General features: G+C 44.0%; 5 protein-coding genes across 5 annotated transcripts; 3 read left to right on the top strand and 2 right to left on the bottom strand.

Moving 5' to 3' along the window:
• Window positions 1-79: 79 nt before the first annotated feature.
• Window positions 80-2349, bottom strand: SERLADRAFT_411911 (uncharacterized protein; the record flags this gene model as incomplete). The annotated part of the gene is made up of 7 exons (XM_007324154.1): window positions 80-463; window positions 519-667; window positions 723-788; window positions 893-967; window positions 1194-1254; window positions 2010-2089; window positions 2142-2349. 7 exons carry the CDS (start codon window positions 2347-2349, stop codon window positions 80-82), a joined length of 1023 nt encoding a protein of 340 aa, XP_007324216.1.
• A 523-nt stretch (window positions 2350-2872) lies between these two features.
• On the top strand, window positions 2873-4445 carry SERLADRAFT_443536 (uncharacterized protein; the record flags this gene model as incomplete). Its single annotated transcript, XM_007324155.1, has 8 exons — window positions 2873-3036; window positions 3093-3242; window positions 3294-3408; window positions 3469-3665; window positions 3712-3850; window positions 3905-4033; window positions 4123-4277; window positions 4325-4445. The coding sequence occupies 8 exons, from the start codon at window positions 2873-2875 to the stop codon at window positions 4443-4445; spliced, it is 1170 nt and encodes a 389-aa protein (XP_007324217.1).
• A 3468-nt stretch (window positions 4446-7913) lies between these two features.
• On the bottom strand, window positions 7914-8984 carry SERLADRAFT_443537 (uncharacterized protein; the record flags this gene model as incomplete). Its single annotated transcript, XM_007324156.1, has 5 exons — window positions 7914-8037; window positions 8091-8377; window positions 8426-8536; window positions 8595-8726; window positions 8916-8984. 5 exons carry the CDS (start codon window positions 8982-8984, stop codon window positions 7914-7916), a joined length of 723 nt encoding a protein of 240 aa, XP_007324218.1.
• A 4819-nt stretch (window positions 8985-13803) lies between these two features.
• On the top strand, window positions 13804-13998 carry SERLADRAFT_403163 (uncharacterized protein; the record flags this gene model as incomplete). Its single annotated transcript, XM_007324157.1, has 1 exon — window positions 13804-13998. A coding segment is annotated over one exon (195 nt), but the record flags the coding sequence as incomplete, so codon positions are not given.
• Window positions 13999-14524: 526 nt separating this feature from the next.
• Window positions 14525-14974, top strand: SERLADRAFT_403164 (uncharacterized protein; the record flags this gene model as incomplete). Its single annotated transcript, XM_007324158.1, has 2 exons — window positions 14525-14631; window positions 14708-14974. A coding segment is annotated over one exon (185 nt), but the record flags the coding sequence as incomplete, so codon positions are not given.
• Between the last annotated feature and the right edge of the window lie 2133 nt (window positions 14975-17107).

Consider the following 17107-nt stretch of genomic DNA (forward strand, 5'->3'; position numbering starts at 1 on the left):
GACAAGGATATGCAATTATTAATGGTAGCATTGTGTATAGACAAACATTTTATCATAACCATAGCAGATTTTTATAGAACTATGCGTATTGTCCAGAATTTATCCAATCACTGTCTCTTTTCATGTCCTCCAACTCCATTCTAGTGAGTACAATGCCTGCTCCTTCGCCGAAAAGTTCTTCGTCAGCCGCTTCGAAGATGGACGTTATATCTGATATATTGACAGGCTTCACGTCGCTTGCATTGATTCCAGCTTCGTCCATCGCCGTACGAATTTCCGCTATTTGGGCCTCTGTTGTGGTGGCACCCGACGCAGCTTGTAATGCTTCTTGCTTCAGTAATGCGGATAGAAGTAGGAGCCGGTGTAGACGTAATTTTGCAAGGTACTCGTGAGTCCGCAGGATCTTCCTCTCTGCACGTCTGATATCGAGTTTATGTTGTAAGGTCATCTTTAAATCCATTGTCTAGTGTAATAGTCAGGCGTAATGAATGAACCATGAGATTATAGATAAATCTTACCATATATGTAGCGACATGTTGAGTGTCATCACCAAAAGGACTTGAGGAGAATGAACTTGAACTTGGGGAGGTTGGAGTTGAAGAGGATTTTTGTCTAGTAGTACAGCGTGATGAACTTGGGAACATTTTATAGTAGCGGGCTGGAAAATCTACCGTAACAGCAAGATCAATATTTTTTCGACAGTTCAATGAGGCGATACTCACCAGCAAAGTGGGAGGATTCCGATGCAAGGAGTGTCCGACAATACAAGCAAGCCTTGCCTTTGAGCTCTGTTATTTAAGTATGCGTTAGCCTGAACTGGGAATGAGTAGCCCTTGATATGAATGATTGGAGTAGAAATATCAGGGCAATGATTGAGGTTAAATCAGCTCACCAGCGAATTGGAGTCCAACTTGAAACAGTCCTCTGAGCTTCAACCTGGACGTTAAATGATTTCCTAGCAAAGTTCCTTGGTGCTAATTTTTCGATGCAATTATTCGAATTTCGCAGGGCTCGCTTATACCGGTTCGGCTGTCAAAATAATGGAGGGCCCTGAGTTCTCCAGCGCCATCAATACAATCGCGAGTCCAAGCCAGACGTCGACGATCGCTCAGCAACTTGAGTCCAGAGTCTGCGACACCATGCGCTTTTATCCGAATCTAATCCACACAGGCTATCACAACACATGCACTCACTGGCGTATTCATTGATTCCTGCTATCCAAGTCAAGTTATGTTGAACATCTCCTAGTAAACGCTGTCAGAGTGACTCAGAATCAGCTCCTCGTTTCAAGGCAAGTCTAGTCTTCTCTAAGCAAACAATTGATCCGGCTCTAAGCAAACAATTGATCCGGAAGATATTCGTTCCAGGAAAGCTAGAGTCACGGTGACTTGCACTTAGAATCTTCCACCTGTCTCACGTGCACGTGCAACCTTTCAGACTCAAAGATGGCGACTCAACCATGCTCGTTAGTTTGCGGACGTTGCGACTCCTTACTACTACTGACAGGTCTCATGTTACAGTAACACATCTGGCCCTCTTCCATCATTTTCCGTCTGCATCGGCTGGCAGTAATATCCACGTTGGCGAACTGACGCCTCGTGCGATCCTCGTGGATCTGAATCCAGGCGGTATCTGAAGCTACACCTTTACTTCGACCGCTCTAGCATGTCCTGTATGCGGCGTAGGCTGACCTTGCATTTCGACTCTTTTCTCTAGGTTAATATTTATGCCCAAGATCGCGGATTATGGTTATGCGGGATGTTGTTGTGTTTATCTATCAGAATCACCCCCCCCCCGGTTCCAACCTAATGGTATGTAAAATTTCCTTGACTTTAGGCCAATCTCTGTATCGTGATCAGGTTCCATTTTCTATCGTTTAAGTATATGATCTACAAATTGCTATGTACTGATTAATAGGCGCATTCTATCCTAAACCATTGGGCCAGCAAGGACGCTGTGTTTTCTCCCCTTCGACTATCGCTTCACTTTTCTTCCTGGTCCACACCCACCACGCCGAACTTCGAGGACGAGGGGAAGCCCTCAGACTTGCAGGCCGTCTGTGATTCCTTTACAAGATTTCTATTGCGACCTTAAAGAACAAAGTTCAGTAAACCGCGTGATAGCCAAAAGATCAAAATTACCTTCTCTCAGTAAGCATTGATACTCGTCTATCTGCTCCTTCTTTTCCTCATGAAATTGCCTTAATCCTTTCGCGCCTGCTTCAAAAATCTCCAATATGGACCAGACGGGTATTCCGGTAAAGACGTATAATCCACTGGGCGATACCATCGTGATGTCGTCAAGTGTATCCCAACCTCCCCTTTGCAAGCGTCTCTTCAAATCCCGCATGTGCCTCGAGCAATGTAAGTCTAGCTTGTGTTACTGCGCTAAGTCCGTACTCACCCTTTTCCTTCTTAAAGGATCAGCAAACTCAGCAAATATGGAGAATATTGGGATTAAAGGCAAGATGAACGAGTCGGATGTCCGCAGTCGTTTGAGGTGCGAGATTCTATTTGTAGTTCACCGCATGCCAGCTGTTTTGAGGGAATTGTAAGTCCTTAACAATTTTTTTCGTGTCGCTAATTCATTATTGTTCATTTCAGTTTCAGCTGTGCTGAAGGTTTTCTGGTGCGGTCAGTAGTAACAGCACTTCTCATTTTGGTTGGACCGGTCGAGTGTAGACGGAGACGGGGATTACATACGGTCATCAGTGTTGGACTGCAAGTAAGGTAAGTCGAGCATGGACCTGATACTAATAGTACCGCAACGCTAATCGAGGATAGATCATTTGCCATCTCCGCCGTGGATCAGATAAAAGGAGGAATTCTCGATTCTCTGCCCCTTCGCCTTTTGCCCTTCCATCCCGTTTTTCATGGCCTCAATTGTTTCCACCCCTCCCCCCTCAACTGAGGACGACAATCGGATAGACGACGAAATGCGAACCGATACGGCCATCAAAGCTGGAACAAAGCAAAGGATATCAGCCCTCGAAGAAGAAATCCAGGTCCTAAAAGCTGGTGTCTCGAAGACTAAAAGGTGAGCGATTAGACTTACAGTTAACAAATGTTTGCTGCTGACAGGAAAAATCCCAGTACCGACTCTTGGGTCAACCAAGGTCGTGGAATCCGGTGTCTGGTATCACTGTTTGATTCCATTAGCGACATGGTAGCGGAACGTGATCGTCGAATTTATGAGCAAGACGATGACGAGGCTTCGACGCAACCTCAAGACTATAGTGAAGAGTAAGTCTTTGTATCTCGTTTACAGAAGCAGCGCTGAATTCCATAAAACAGTGAGAACCGTACGTTTAGAGGGTTCAAGGAGCTCGTATACTATGTCCCTACCCTCAAGAAAAAGCTGAACGAAGAGGTCGCGAGTAATAAAGAATTAGCTTCCATCTACAAGCAAGTACATTTACGTCCCGCCTTCTCTGAGACAGTTTCTTATCGTTTAACTACAATATCCTAGCTACGAAAAGGGTCGGATGGAGCGCGAGGTGATGACGCAGGGAATATGAAGCCTGCAGCAGTGCAATGGCTTTCAGAATTATTCCCTGCGTCATCTACTACTCCTCTTGATCCTCTAGATAAAAGTTGGCGAGGCTTCTCACATGATCTTACAGGCAGCCTTCTTTGCCCTAGCGAGTATGACTGGAGCAACACGAGGTATGTTTTCTTAGCTGTTTCTTCGCTCACTCTCACTTCCTCCCAGCATCAAAGAACAGATTCGTGACCGCCACCCCAGATATTTGGTCACAGCCAATTTGTGGCCAACCTTCGTATATGCAAACTATAAGTACGACCCCAAAGATATTGAGAAGGGGTTATTCCAAAGCACCTTATTGCTCAAAGTGAGTCGGTCTCTGTAGCATCTATTCGAGAAATCTAAAGGATTGAAACCATAGGCCTATAAATTTATCTTTACTGCGCCCTCCTCTGCACGCGACGTTAGGGCCGACGGGCCTGACCCTCCTCCGCATCTTCTGTACAAACGTCCCAGGTGTGAATTGGCCGAAAGTCGAACTCGCGGACATGTAGCGTCACACCTAGGTCCATAGCCTATATAGCAGTACAGGTAAACTATACACTCATACTGTCAAATCACACTCACATTCTTTCGTAGCTTCGTTTTGCATTGTCCGGTGTAGGATCGTGGCGCGTGGAAGACGGGGATTTCAACTACCAGCAATTCTACAATAATATACTCGACTTTTTCGAGATGCCGCCAGGACCAACTAGTAAGGCCGAAATCGAAAACTTACTCTTATGGTGGAACAGGTATGATTAAAATTTTCAAATAATACAATGTCTGATATTATATCCAGGAAAGTATTCGGACGCTCGCGGGCAGCAGTGTACTCTCCACAAGCTGTCGAGAACACGTCAGTCGCGCGGTTAGCTGCTCAGCGTGCTGCTAAGGAAAACCGCTCATCTCGAGCTAGCTAGGTATTCTACTCTAGATATTAGTATTAGTTATATCTGCTGTTGTTCTTTATCCTTACAAAAATTTTATTATTTGTTCGCTGCTATCAAGTCAATGAAATGAAATGAATATTGTGTGTTACACATTAACATATTACCTACGTTTTATCTAGTAGATCTCGATTGTATTATATGTCACTGTAGACATTAGCATTAGATTACAATTATCTGCCACTTCGGTCGAGAGTGGTGATGTTTTGACAGCTCACCCGTTGCTTGTAAAACTTAGCAAGAGCTCGATCCAAGGCTCACAAAACCCAAGGTATTGTATTCTTGTAAAGTAACGACTATGATGTGGAATACTTAAATTTGTGACTTAGTTGCTCAGGGTATTATCATGCCCTCACTATTAGAACGAGACTGAAAAACTTATGTAGTGTAGGTCAAAACCTCTGGAATATGGTAATGCTTGTTGACATTTATGTGATGATATAATGACCAGTTAGCTTCAGCCTATCTTCGAGTGATTTTTGATGCATAGAATGATTTTCTTGTATGTCCAGGTTTTCCCCAGTCTTAGCCTTATGATTATCATGCCATTATGCTTCTCATAATCGGGCTTTCTTTGTATTAACTACAGTAATTCGGTTTAGTTATTGTGAAATATAGTGTATCATGAATTTAGCACATATTTTCTGATTTCTTACTTTAGGCAGAAGCCCGTTGATGGCACATAAAACTCTGGAAAGTGCCGTCAATATCATAGAACAAGCCAACCAAGTGTAAGATTTAGGTGATATTACATGGCTATCGGACAGTGCCAATTTCGGCATTTGTGTGCTCGAATAGAAACTTCTCGGGCAGCTATCCCAATCTGTCTTTCCTTTAGATCACTTTGTAATGTTCTGTAATAAATGTCGTTGTTTAGTTTTAGCATCATATTTGGGTGGGCTTTTCATGATTTTCAAGATGAGATGATATAGACTATTATGAACATTGATTGCACAGGATTATTGTAGCAGACATTGGTTTAAGCAGCCACGCATATGATTTGTCTTAACAGAAGTCAGAAAATAATTGGCGTTGCCAGTATGTTATTTCCATCCTTCATCACTACAAAGTTTCTTTATAGCGAAGCGTAAAAAATGTTACAACTTGTGAGGTTGACTCACATTCGGGCAAGTCTACATACACTTATAACATCTCATGATGATGGTTGTGATTAATCATATCTAGATAAGTCACTCGATATGATAAGAAGATTGGCAGACTGGTAAATTACTACGAGATGAGCTAGATTAAAGAAAAATGTGTGACTAGTGGTGTTCAGTTCCTATACCACGCCATTCTTTCTCTCTAGTGCAAGACCATACATTACCGCAAATATGTGCCCCCGCAGCGTGATACTCATCCTGTCCTGGCACTTATTCCGCCTGGATCTTTCCTTTGAAAGGTCTTGTTTGTCTTTGTGGATGAGCTCGTAATAATTACAGTTATTATGGTTATTTTTTGTTTTACAAGAGCTTACAAAAGCCATGGAAAAAAATTCCAATTTCGTTGATGTGGGTCTGTTATGACAACCCCAGGCTGAAGATAGGAGGAACGACTGTCTTCCTCCTAAATGGTATGCATAGGGGAGACTAGGCTGAAGGTCCCTTTATTCACAATCCGTGCGTGACAGACATTGGTCATAGTTGAAGTTGGTAGCGAAAATATTTCCAGTATTCATCAGTTATGCTAGTTCTGTCTTTCTTGTCTTCAAATTTATTCTAATAAGCCAAAGGTATGTAGTAGTACATCTTTATTACACGATGCGAAAACTAATCCATTTCCTTAGCTTGATGCGACCCCAACAATTAGGTTCACTGGCATCTTAACTTCTTATTTGGGAGGTACTTTTTCCATGCCTACGACATGGGTTAAGACGGGTACGCCAAAGTGAGTGTTGATCTAGTTGCTATCATCTATAGTTTTAGACGTCTCGTATATTATAAGGGTATGGCCTTCAAACGCCAATCTGAACGAGTGGCATGTTATTGTGAGTGACTCTCAGTTCATCGAAGGGCTTCACAAGGCCCCAGACGACGACATTTCGTTCTTCGAGACAAGCAATGATGCATGTGCATTATTTGTTTTTCACCAAGGATATATGAGAGATTTTGAGAAAATGTTTTAAGGCATCTAAAATCAAATACACACTAAGCCCTGAAATACACCACAACCCTTATCACATTCCAATCACTCTGTCCATGCTCACCCGCAATTTGGCTACACGCTTTGCGGGTATCTACAATGAAGTCATGAGCTCATTTGACGATGTCCTCATCTGGCTGCTAATACTCAGTATACTCAACCTTGCGCAAAGAAGTAGAAGCAATAGTCAAGAAAGATGGTTGGTCCAATGCTTCCTTGGTGAAGATGCAGAAGGTAGACAGTTCCTTGAAAGAAACTCAAAGGTTCGACAGCCTTGCTTAGTATGTATACTTGGTTTGGTGGTGCTAGATAATTAGCAATTTATTGATTGCCCTATCGTTCTTTGCCTATACTATGTCCCGTACGGTCTTGAACACATTTTGCCATCTCCTATGAGACCTTCATACCTGCTGGAACCTTCGTCTCCGGCCTCATTTCTAACACTGCACTTTCGAGTAAAATAATAATTTGTATTTTTCTCGTGAAATCCCAAATAGTACGCAAATAATGCTTTGATAATATTCTATATCAGGTAATACCACATTTTTATTCTGGTATTTTGACTTTGATGCGGGGGAGCTGATCGTGCATGATCGATCACCATATCTGTAGTACTGGCGTTAGGTACACCGCTAATCCGGGCAAACCTCTCCGAAACGGTAAAAGAGCGCTACCTCTCGCAGAGGTTTACGGAGATATTTGTAAGATAAGATCCGTCAACATGTCGCCAATGATAACCAAATAGATAATATAAATGCATCCTGCACAGTAGTCCCAAGTGGTTATACAAGACCTTGACGGAATGATTCAAGGATGTTGATAGTCGCAGCTAATTGGTTTGTTTTTATCAGGCAATATCCATGATGACATTAACATCTTGCAAATAGCTGAGCTGCGTCTTTGAGGCCTCTGTAATGCTGTGCAGAGAATACCCGTACCTGTAGTTCGGGGAAATCCTTTGTTGATGGTTTTCCTGACAGGACAATTCAATATTTGAGAAGCGTCTGCTGCCCGGCTTGCTGCACCAAAATATGATATATGTACCAATATCCATGACATAGTACCATGGCATTTGCGATTCACTGTTCCATCCAAGGCTCTGATACTGATACCAAGATAGCAAGAGTGTGATGATGACATTAAATTTTCCACTGAGATTGTACCATACTACAGAACGTGCAATGAATGAATGCATAAACAAATGTGATTAAACAACGTGGCAGGTAGGTACGTGGCAGACAAAACAACATAGGAAAGCAGTTTAAACAAAAAAAAAAAGAGACTGTAACTACCGGCCCTTCACCAAATCAACTGAGCATGAATCATCCTCTGCCATTCGATACTCACTGAGTTGACTGGAGGGACAAGTCTTCCTGGCTCAGCATAAGTTGCCATGTCGACTTGGAGACTCTCAGTAAAGAAGCTGCAACAAGGATCAGATTACCACAAAACAGTTATCATTAAGAAACTACTCACTCTTTCATGTTATCTTCCCATTCCTCGGTGGACACGGTACCCTTCTTCGCAAACTCCCGCAACTCTTCGAGCAGCTGGTCTACATATACCCAGAACTGCTCGTCTTTCCACACATGGGGGGTGCATGTCTCTTCCACATCTTGCTTGCTGTTTGGAGTCATTGGTCGGTGTTCGGATTGATCAGCTGTGCTGTTATGGCCACCAGCTTCTTGTTGCTCAGCAGCTGCTGTGTCTTGACTGGAGCCTTGTGAGGCAACAATCCTGCGGAACTCCACTAGCGAGGCGCGCTACACAGCACTGAGCATGTTGCAAAGGAATGCATAAGACTGACTTACCAGGAAAGCAATTCTGGCCCAGTGGGCCAGAGTGATCTCCATCACTCCCGGCGGAATGAGAGATTTTGTTAGTGGGGCAATATCTTGTTTCTTTTGGATACTCATCCATAGCTAGAATAAAGCAAAAGTAGTTTATTAGCTTGTGCAATACTATCTGATGGGTCCTTACCTTTGGCTTTATGTTCCCTCTTGCCGCTGTTAATAAGTCCTTAATCAATGAGCTCAACTTGCTTCGGATTTTGGGATCTTGCAGGAACTCCGGATTGATCTTGAAGATGTTTGGATTTTTCTCAAGAAATTCCTATACAAGCAGCTGAAAAAATAAGAAAAATATTTAAATACAAACACTTACAAAAACACAGTCTCCGAGATCAGTCACATAAGCTGTAAGATTAGGAGAGAAGAGACAGGCTTGTAGACGGTTATTCAGCAGTTACTGGGTGTTAACAGTGAATCTTTCAAACATGAACAAAAATAAGAAACCGCTCACCCTAAAATCTGCTGATTCCAATCTTTCCAGGGCTTTGTCTGTATCACTAGCTTGATGATTTGTGTCCATGGAAAGGAGGTGGCCTTTGATGTCGAGTATCATCTTTACCGTACTGCCCAGCTTGTGAAAACTACTATATCAGTCTTGCCAAAAGAATATCACAATGTACTTACCTCTGCGAAAGCATCAAGGCTGCGGTGAGGCAGCTTGTAAGTTTTGCTCACTTCCACGCCCAGCCCTTTGAGACACTTGATACTTGTTTGATTGGACTCTTCAAACAAATAAGACCAGGGACGAGTCAAACCTGTCTGTGAAGTGCAAGGAGTCCTAGGCGGACTGGAAGAAATAGACTCCACACCCCCACCCAAGGCTGGTGGGTGTCAGGCAACGAATACGAAACTATATAACAAAATACAATGCCTGGTCAAGTCCTTGCTGGAAGGCAATTAATCAGGGTATGAGAGTTTTGAAAAGTATCGGTATAAGCGCAAATCCAAACTAATATTGAACTAAAGAATAATACATCGAGTATGTACTTCTTTATATAGTGAACGGCAAGGGTCAGACCGAGAAAGGGAAGAATTAAGAAAGTGGTCTGACCAACTGACTAACCAATAGGAAAAGAAGGAGAAAGTGGTTCGATCTATCATATTTACTAATCGTATGAGAAAAAGTATTGGTAAGGGGTGTGCAATTGGCTGTATCAGTAAGCCCATGAGAAGGCGCTGACTCACAACCTTCTTCGCTTATCAATATCCCTCTGAAGTATTCCCAGACATAGCACTGGATTGTTGCTATGTCATTTGGATATCTTCTCGAGGGTCTACAACAAGTCTCCTTCGTTGTAAGTACGATAGGATGTGAGTGTGAATAGAGAATAAGAAGAAAAAGGATAAAAGTAATAAGATACCGGCTGTGATCTCTAGTCCAAGGGCAAGAGGAGTGACAGGGATTGAGTCTGTTAACCACGACATGACGGGAATGCGATAAGAAAAATCAATTCCTCACAGTGGGGACTGTGGAGATGTTCCACCATTCAGATTTCCTGCAAGGCTATTGACAACCTGTTGTCGCTTGAATTGAGAGAGCAAGGACATCCGTGCTGCCATTCTGAAAGAAAATAGTGAGCTCTGGGTGCAACAGGGACTGGAAGGGAAGGGAAAAAAATAGGGCCCAACTCAGACATAAGCGAACCCTTTAAGCTCCGTGTCTCTGCAAACATGATGGAGCAAGGAAAAAACAATAATCCTGCAGGCCCCAAGCATCACCTGACATGCAGAAAGATAATACTTAACAGGATCAAAAAAGTCAGATTTGTCTCTGTGAATGCTAGTTTGAATCGTGATAATATGAGGGGTATAAAGGCTGGAATGGTGAATATAATGGCTGCAAAGGCTGGCCTGGTGAATACAAGGGCTGTGACATCATTTGCATCTGAGAATAGTCAGTCTGTGGATAGGAATCTGGCGGAGGCAATGGATTTTGATGATGGTGTGAGTGAAATGGGCCAGGGAGTGGAATTTGATTATGGTGATACTGGTAGAGAGTTGAGCTGGGTTGTGGTGTGGGCGGGGAGAGCATTTGAACATTTGATGGCCTGAGCCTTGATTGTGGATAAACTTGTCGAGTGGGAGGGAGAGGACAACTGTCATTTGAGGGCCTACTGCTACTACTTCCTTTATTTTGGCCTCTTCTGGTTGGTGTGCGGTCAAAGGCGGGCATTGGTATCGGTAGAACAGCAATTCCTTGGTTGTCAAGAGAGCTGGTGGTGCCTTCCCCCTGTGCCCCTTGAAGAGCCTTCTTTTCACATATAAGCTTGGCGGCGTTCAGTTGAACCTCTTTGACATTGAAAACCCGAGGTGTTTTGATGCAAAGTTGTGGGGGAACTACAGAACAGATATGACTGTTATTATGAAGTGCATAGATATTTAGAAGATATTGGTTGAACTGCTTGTGTGCGACAACCTGGGTGACCTTGGTGGTTTCGCTGTATTCTTGCCGCACAGGAACAATTTTGACATCACTACAGTTTGCAGAACAGAAGCATGCAGAACATTAACTGTGCAAAGAAAATTCTATAGAGAGGTCAGTATTATAGTTGAGCGATAATAGAAAATAAATTACTTTTGGGGTAAACACATCCTGTATGTCCATAATTTGCAAGCAAGGAATGAGAAGTTTGGGGTGTAGCGCTGGCAGGAACTCTAGATAAGTAATCACAATATGAGTGGTGTTACAATAACACAATTTTCGGACCTTCCCTTTATTTTTTATTCTCCGCTTTAACCTTATACTTTAGCTTCCATACATGGTGCCACGTGGCATTTCCCCTTTTTGTCCAAACTCCTCCTTCTCGCGCCACATTGCCTTTCTTCTTATTATAGACACAACTCTCTCACACAGTGGAGCTGGCCATGCGGGCTAGGCCCCATGACATCATCAGCCACTGTCTCTATCAACTGTATAGTACATATGTATAAATAACCCTGTAGTAGTATATATACCCCAATAGATCCAGGAGACTCCTCAGCGAGTCCTCCTGTTGTATACCAACTACATCTCTGCATCATAAGGGGTAACCACTCCCTCTTCATTCTCTTTATAGTGTGTTCCTGTGTGCGCTAGAGTAACTAACTCTTGGTTGTTACAAGTGGCCACTCGTGGCTTCTCCTCAGTTACAAGAATAGAATCTCTATGACTTGGCCAATACGTGGGTGGTTTTTGTTAGATGCAGAAGAGATGACTACATAGCTACCAAGTTTTGCTTCATCACCATTCTGCGTTATGAATGCTGAAGCCTTCATCATCCTTGGTTGATTGACTGGAGCAGTACAGTGACACTTGATGTAAACCTGCGCCGAGTGCGTTGATTTCCAGGAAATAGATTTTTGCGGTTGGCATTGCGTTGCGCTGAAAAACCTGGCTGTACCAGCTAATTTCTTAGGATTCAGATGGAGTCCCAACAGACGACATTGCTCTGGGTGGTTAGCAATGTAATCATGTATTGTACGACCTGCATTTAACCAGTTTCCAGTGGTGGGGTTACACCAGTACCCACCTGTAGCAATGTGCTTGATGGTGTCTTGTGAAGCAAACAATTGACAGCTATCCCAACTAGGAGCTTTCCAATTGCTGTAAACCGACGAAAGCCGAAAAACGTGGTTGAAGGATTCATACCGTTCTGTTGAGAACAGCAAAGCTGGGCCAAATCTACATATAAAGGCTGGTAAGTGGAGCAGAAAATGAAATTTTGGTTTTGTTATTAGTATGCTGGGTGCACGTTTTGCAGTGATGTTCAGAAAGTCTTCAATGGTTCGTGAGAGTTGAGCCTGTATGTGTTATCATCAACAGTCTGCAATATTAATGGATTCGGACTTGTTAGTTTTGGTGATTCTGCACCTTTGTGCTACCTATATATTTTCATTCCTTTCTCTATCTATTCTTCTATCATTCACTATTGATTGTGTTCTCTATTATTTCGCCTTTGTGGCTGCTTTGTTTACCTTTGTTTACAAAACTTCGGACAGTACTGCAGAGTCCAATGCTTCCTATTCTCTAGTTACTCACATTGGACTCTAGTTCCAGTCCCTGATTGCTCTCAGCAAGTGGCTAGACACTTCCTTCAAGCTTTGTTCTTAATAGGTTATGAGTCCTGTGCTCTAGCCATCTTCCTGACCTCATATCTCACCATCCAAGTGTCCTACTGCTTATCCATCGTAACCATCGTCTTCTGAGACTCTTATTATCTCATCCATCACCTCAGATTACTCTGATCTCATCTTGATCTCCAACAACAACTCCTTGTTGCAAGTTACCCCCATTTTGGACGCTTTTTTGGTCTTATCTGCACCATATCTCGCCCAATCCTTATCTGATCGTCCTGTAACTTCTACCATCGTCTTCTACGGCCTAAATAACCCTAGGAGACCTGTCAGAGCGGTTGGATTTGAGCTGGATCTTTCTGTGAGCCTTCATCATCATTTGATCACCTTTTGGCCCCCTATTCCATATCTCCACATCCTGTGCTTGGATCTTGGCCCTATTTGAGCCATCTACTACCCTATACTATTGCACTTTACCCCCTCAATTTGGGGGCAATCCATCCACTCCATCATCCTCTGTGAAGTTCACATTTTTGGCACTTTCACCCCTATTGGACCCCTATTGCATATCTCCACATCCTGTGCTTCACTTCTTGTGATATTTGGGCCATCTATTACTCTATAAAAACGTTCCCTATACCTCTGATTTGGTGGCAATCCATCCATCTTATCTGTCTCTGCATCAATTTCGACTTTTTGCCCTATTTTTCGCTTTTTGGCATATCTGGTGTGTGCATAAAGCTCCAATCTTCTCTACTCTGTCCATTATCAGATAGAACAAGCCTATAGACTGTGAAGCTCGCCTGCATTGCCTCAGTTTGCTGTTGCCTAGAGCCTCTCTCAGTCTGCGGTGTTTGGGGAGCTTAAGTCACTTTGTTGACTCATATACAAGCCCTATTAACCAACACTGTCTCGAGGCGATTTCTCTGTTAATATCAGTGTGGAATTGAAAGGGGAACACAGGCGTAACCCTGTAGCAGCACTAGGAAGCCTTAGCACCCTCCTGGATTGCTTTTGGACGCTTTTTGGACCCTATTTGGACCCATCCTTGCGCTTTCTGACCCTCTCCATATCCTCTCTCTACCGCCTCACCATCTTATCTGCTCACCTCCTACTGTTGCCCATTGTCTTTGCCACTATTCCATCGCCTATAGCCGTCTCCTACATCATTTATCATTGCTCTATTGTCTTATACAACACCCATCATGTCTGACTCTGATCCCAAGTTCCATCCCTTGTCTGGCACTAACTACCCCCAGTGGAGTGGTGAAATGCAAGCTTGATTGATGACCAAGGGACTGTGGGGGCTCGTCTCTGGCGCTGAAAAGTGTCCTGGGACTGACGCTGAAGCAATAGAAAAATGGGAGTTGAGAGCTGAAAAGGCTGCTGGTGCATTATACCTCAATGTCACCAAAGAGCAGCGCATCCATCTTGATGGCATCATTGATGATCCTGTCAAGATCTGGGAGAAACTGGCAATTGTGCACGTCTCTAAGAAGCCTGGGATGAGATTTAATGCCTATGACGACTTCTTCTCTATCAGAAAGAAGGAGGACAAGTCCCTGCAGTCTCTCATGACCAGAATTGACGAAGGCATGCATCAGATTCAAAATCTTCGTCCTACTGGCTTCTCATTGTCTGAATTGGACGATGAATTGACATGCATGGCCATGATTAGGGCGCTTCCTGATCAATATGCCCACTTCACTTCATCTCTACTAGGTCTGGGCACCTTGGACAAGACCCAGCTCAGGGATGCTTTCCTTGCTAAAGAGGTCAATCGCTGTTGTCGTGCTGAAATTGATTCTGCCTTGCATTCTTCGTCTACCACTGCCAATAGCACCTGCACCCATCCTAACTGCCATCATTGCAACTAATCCACCACCTCTACTTGCGTTCAGTGTGATTTCTGTGGTTTACTTGGTCATACCCAAAACAAATGCCACAGATACATTGCTAGTCGCCAACAGGCAGTGGAGGGTGCTAAGAATCGCTACAAGTGTGGCAATAAGGCTCAGGCAGGCTCCAGCAACTCTCAGAATACCTCTCAGCAGCCCAAATCTTCGCCCAACAATGCCAATTCATCTACTGTGGTCACTGAATCAGCTGGAAATGCAAGTCTTTGTTCCATTCATCCCTCTGATCCTCATTGCCCTCTCCAACTTGATGCTGACATTGATTGGAATGCAAACACAGGCGCCACTTCTCATATGACACCTCATCGTCATTGGGTGCACCACTACACCCCATATCGTGTGCCAATCAAGCTGGCTGATCACACTGTTGTCTATTCAGCTGGTGTTGGTACTGTGGTGTTTAATCCTGTGATGAATGGCAAAGTGGCTAGGGCTGTGGAATTCTCTAGAGTGCTCCATGTACCAGATCTTCGAAATAATCTCCTCTCAGTCTTGTATTTAACTCGTCAAAGTGGTTTCAATGTCACTATTTCGTCTCATTCCATGTCCTTTATGCGTGACAACACTCTCTTGTTCACTGCAACTATCAATGACAACAATGCAGCATTCCTTGATGGATCTACTGCTGCTTGTGTTGAATTGGGACATTTTACTGCGACTATACCACTTGATTTGATGCTCTGGCATCGCAGATTGGCTCACCACCACCATGCTGATGTCAAGAGACTGATACAGAGAGATCTGGTCACTGGGCTTACACTGGAATCCAAGGCTGCTCCTGATCCTGTCTGTGAACCGTGCTTGTCTGGCAAGATGCATGCCAATCCATTCCCCTCATCTGATACTCGCTCTGCTCATCCTTTGGACCTCATCCATTCTGATGTACACCAAGTCTCTTCCCCCACATTCTCTGGTTATTGCTACTGGGTCACCTTCATTGACGATCACAGTCGATTCCGTGTTGTTGTGCCTCTTAAGGCCAAGTCAGATGTCTTTGATGCTTTCAAGAGATTCAAGGCTTATGCTGAGACTCAATTGGAGCGTAAAATCAAGGCTCTGCGCGATGACAAAGGGGGAGAGTACATGTCCAAGGAATTTGAGCAATTCACAGATGACCATGGTATTGTCAGACAGCATACCACCAGGAATCTGTTACGATCTCTATTGGACATTTAAGGACTACTCATTTCTTTTTACTCATCGGTTATACCATCGGACCGATGACTCATTTCCTTCACGTACACTTCCGTTCCTCTCGCATTCACAGTACCTATTATAGTACTTAGTCTTCAACAAACGGACCTGCCCTAGATAGGACCTAACTCCTATCACCGATTCCTTTCCATTATAAATACCATGTAATAGCAGTAGTATTCTCCAATACAATTCTACGCAGTTTACACTTACAAAGCTAGACTCTTAAGATCAGACTTCTATTCAGAAGAAGACCAACTCCCATTGGAAAACCTCCACTCAGAACTACGTTCTTGAACTTGTCTTCGGATAAGTCTCTTTACAAACCCCGACGAACCCTCAGACTTTGTTAAGCACTTTGTGCATAACAGAATCATCCTCAGCAGAATGGTGTGGCAGAGCGAGCAAACAGACTTCTGACTGAGCGTATCACTGCCATGTTATCAGAGTCTGCATTGCCTAACAGCTTCTGGGGTGAATGTCTGTCCGCTTTGGTGCATGTCTGGAACAGGTGTCCCACTGATGCAGTGGCCTATGCCACTCCATTTGAGTTGTGGTATGGACGCAAGCCTGACATGTCTCACCTTCGCTTTTGGGGCTGCACTGCCTATGTGCATGTGCAAAAGGACAAAAGAGGCGTCTTTGGCTCTCATATGGAGAAATGTGTGTTCATTGGTTACCCTGAGGGGTACAAGGGATGGAAATTCTACAATCCTACCACCAAGCGCAGTGTTATCTCTGAGAGAGCTGATTTTGATGAGCGCTACTTCCCTGGCTTGAAGAGGTCTTCTGACAATGTCCCGCCTCCACCTCCCACTCCACCTTCGCTATCCATGCCATCGGGCCTGATTGAGGATGTCCCTGCACCAGGTCCAGGGGGAGATATGGGCCCACCAGCTGCGCTTCAGCAGCCTCAGCCATTGCCTGACAATGGGCCTCATTTGGACCTTGATGCAAAACCACCTGTGAATCAACCTCCTGAGCTTCCAAATCACCCTCCTCATCGCTCACCTTCTCCTGACTTGCCTATTGCACTGAGACGCCCTGTAAGGGCTAGGAGACCACCTAGACCATGGTGGCTTCAACACAGACAACCTACTCCTGCCATTGAGAGTGATGACAGTGATTCTGAGGCAGTTGATGATGAAGTGGCACACTTTGGAGACTCTGCTGAGCCTAGGTCATTTGCAGATGCAATGAAGCGTCCTGATGCAGATAAATGGAGAGAGGCAGCCATGGAAGAGCTTCAAGCTCATAAGCGCAATGGTACTTGGTCACTAGTGGAACTACCTCCTGGAGTTAAGGCTATTGGTGGCAAGTGGGTCTTCAAGATTAAGTGCAACTCAGATGGCACTGTTGAGCGCTACAAGGCCAGATATGTGGCCAAAGGTTATAACCAGCGCCCTGGCTTTGATTTCCTCAAAATATTTGCACCTACTGTCCGCATATCATCCATCAGAGTTGTCCTTGCCATTGCAGC

Source organism: Serpula lacrymans (genome assembly GCF_000218685.1).
Source record: "Serpula lacrymans var. lacrymans S7.9 unplaced genomic scaffold SERLAscaffold_18, whole genome shotgun sequence".
In the NCBI taxonomy this organism is placed as follows: Eukaryota; Fungi; Basidiomycota; class Agaricomycetes; order Boletales; family Serpulaceae; genus Serpula; species Serpula lacrymans.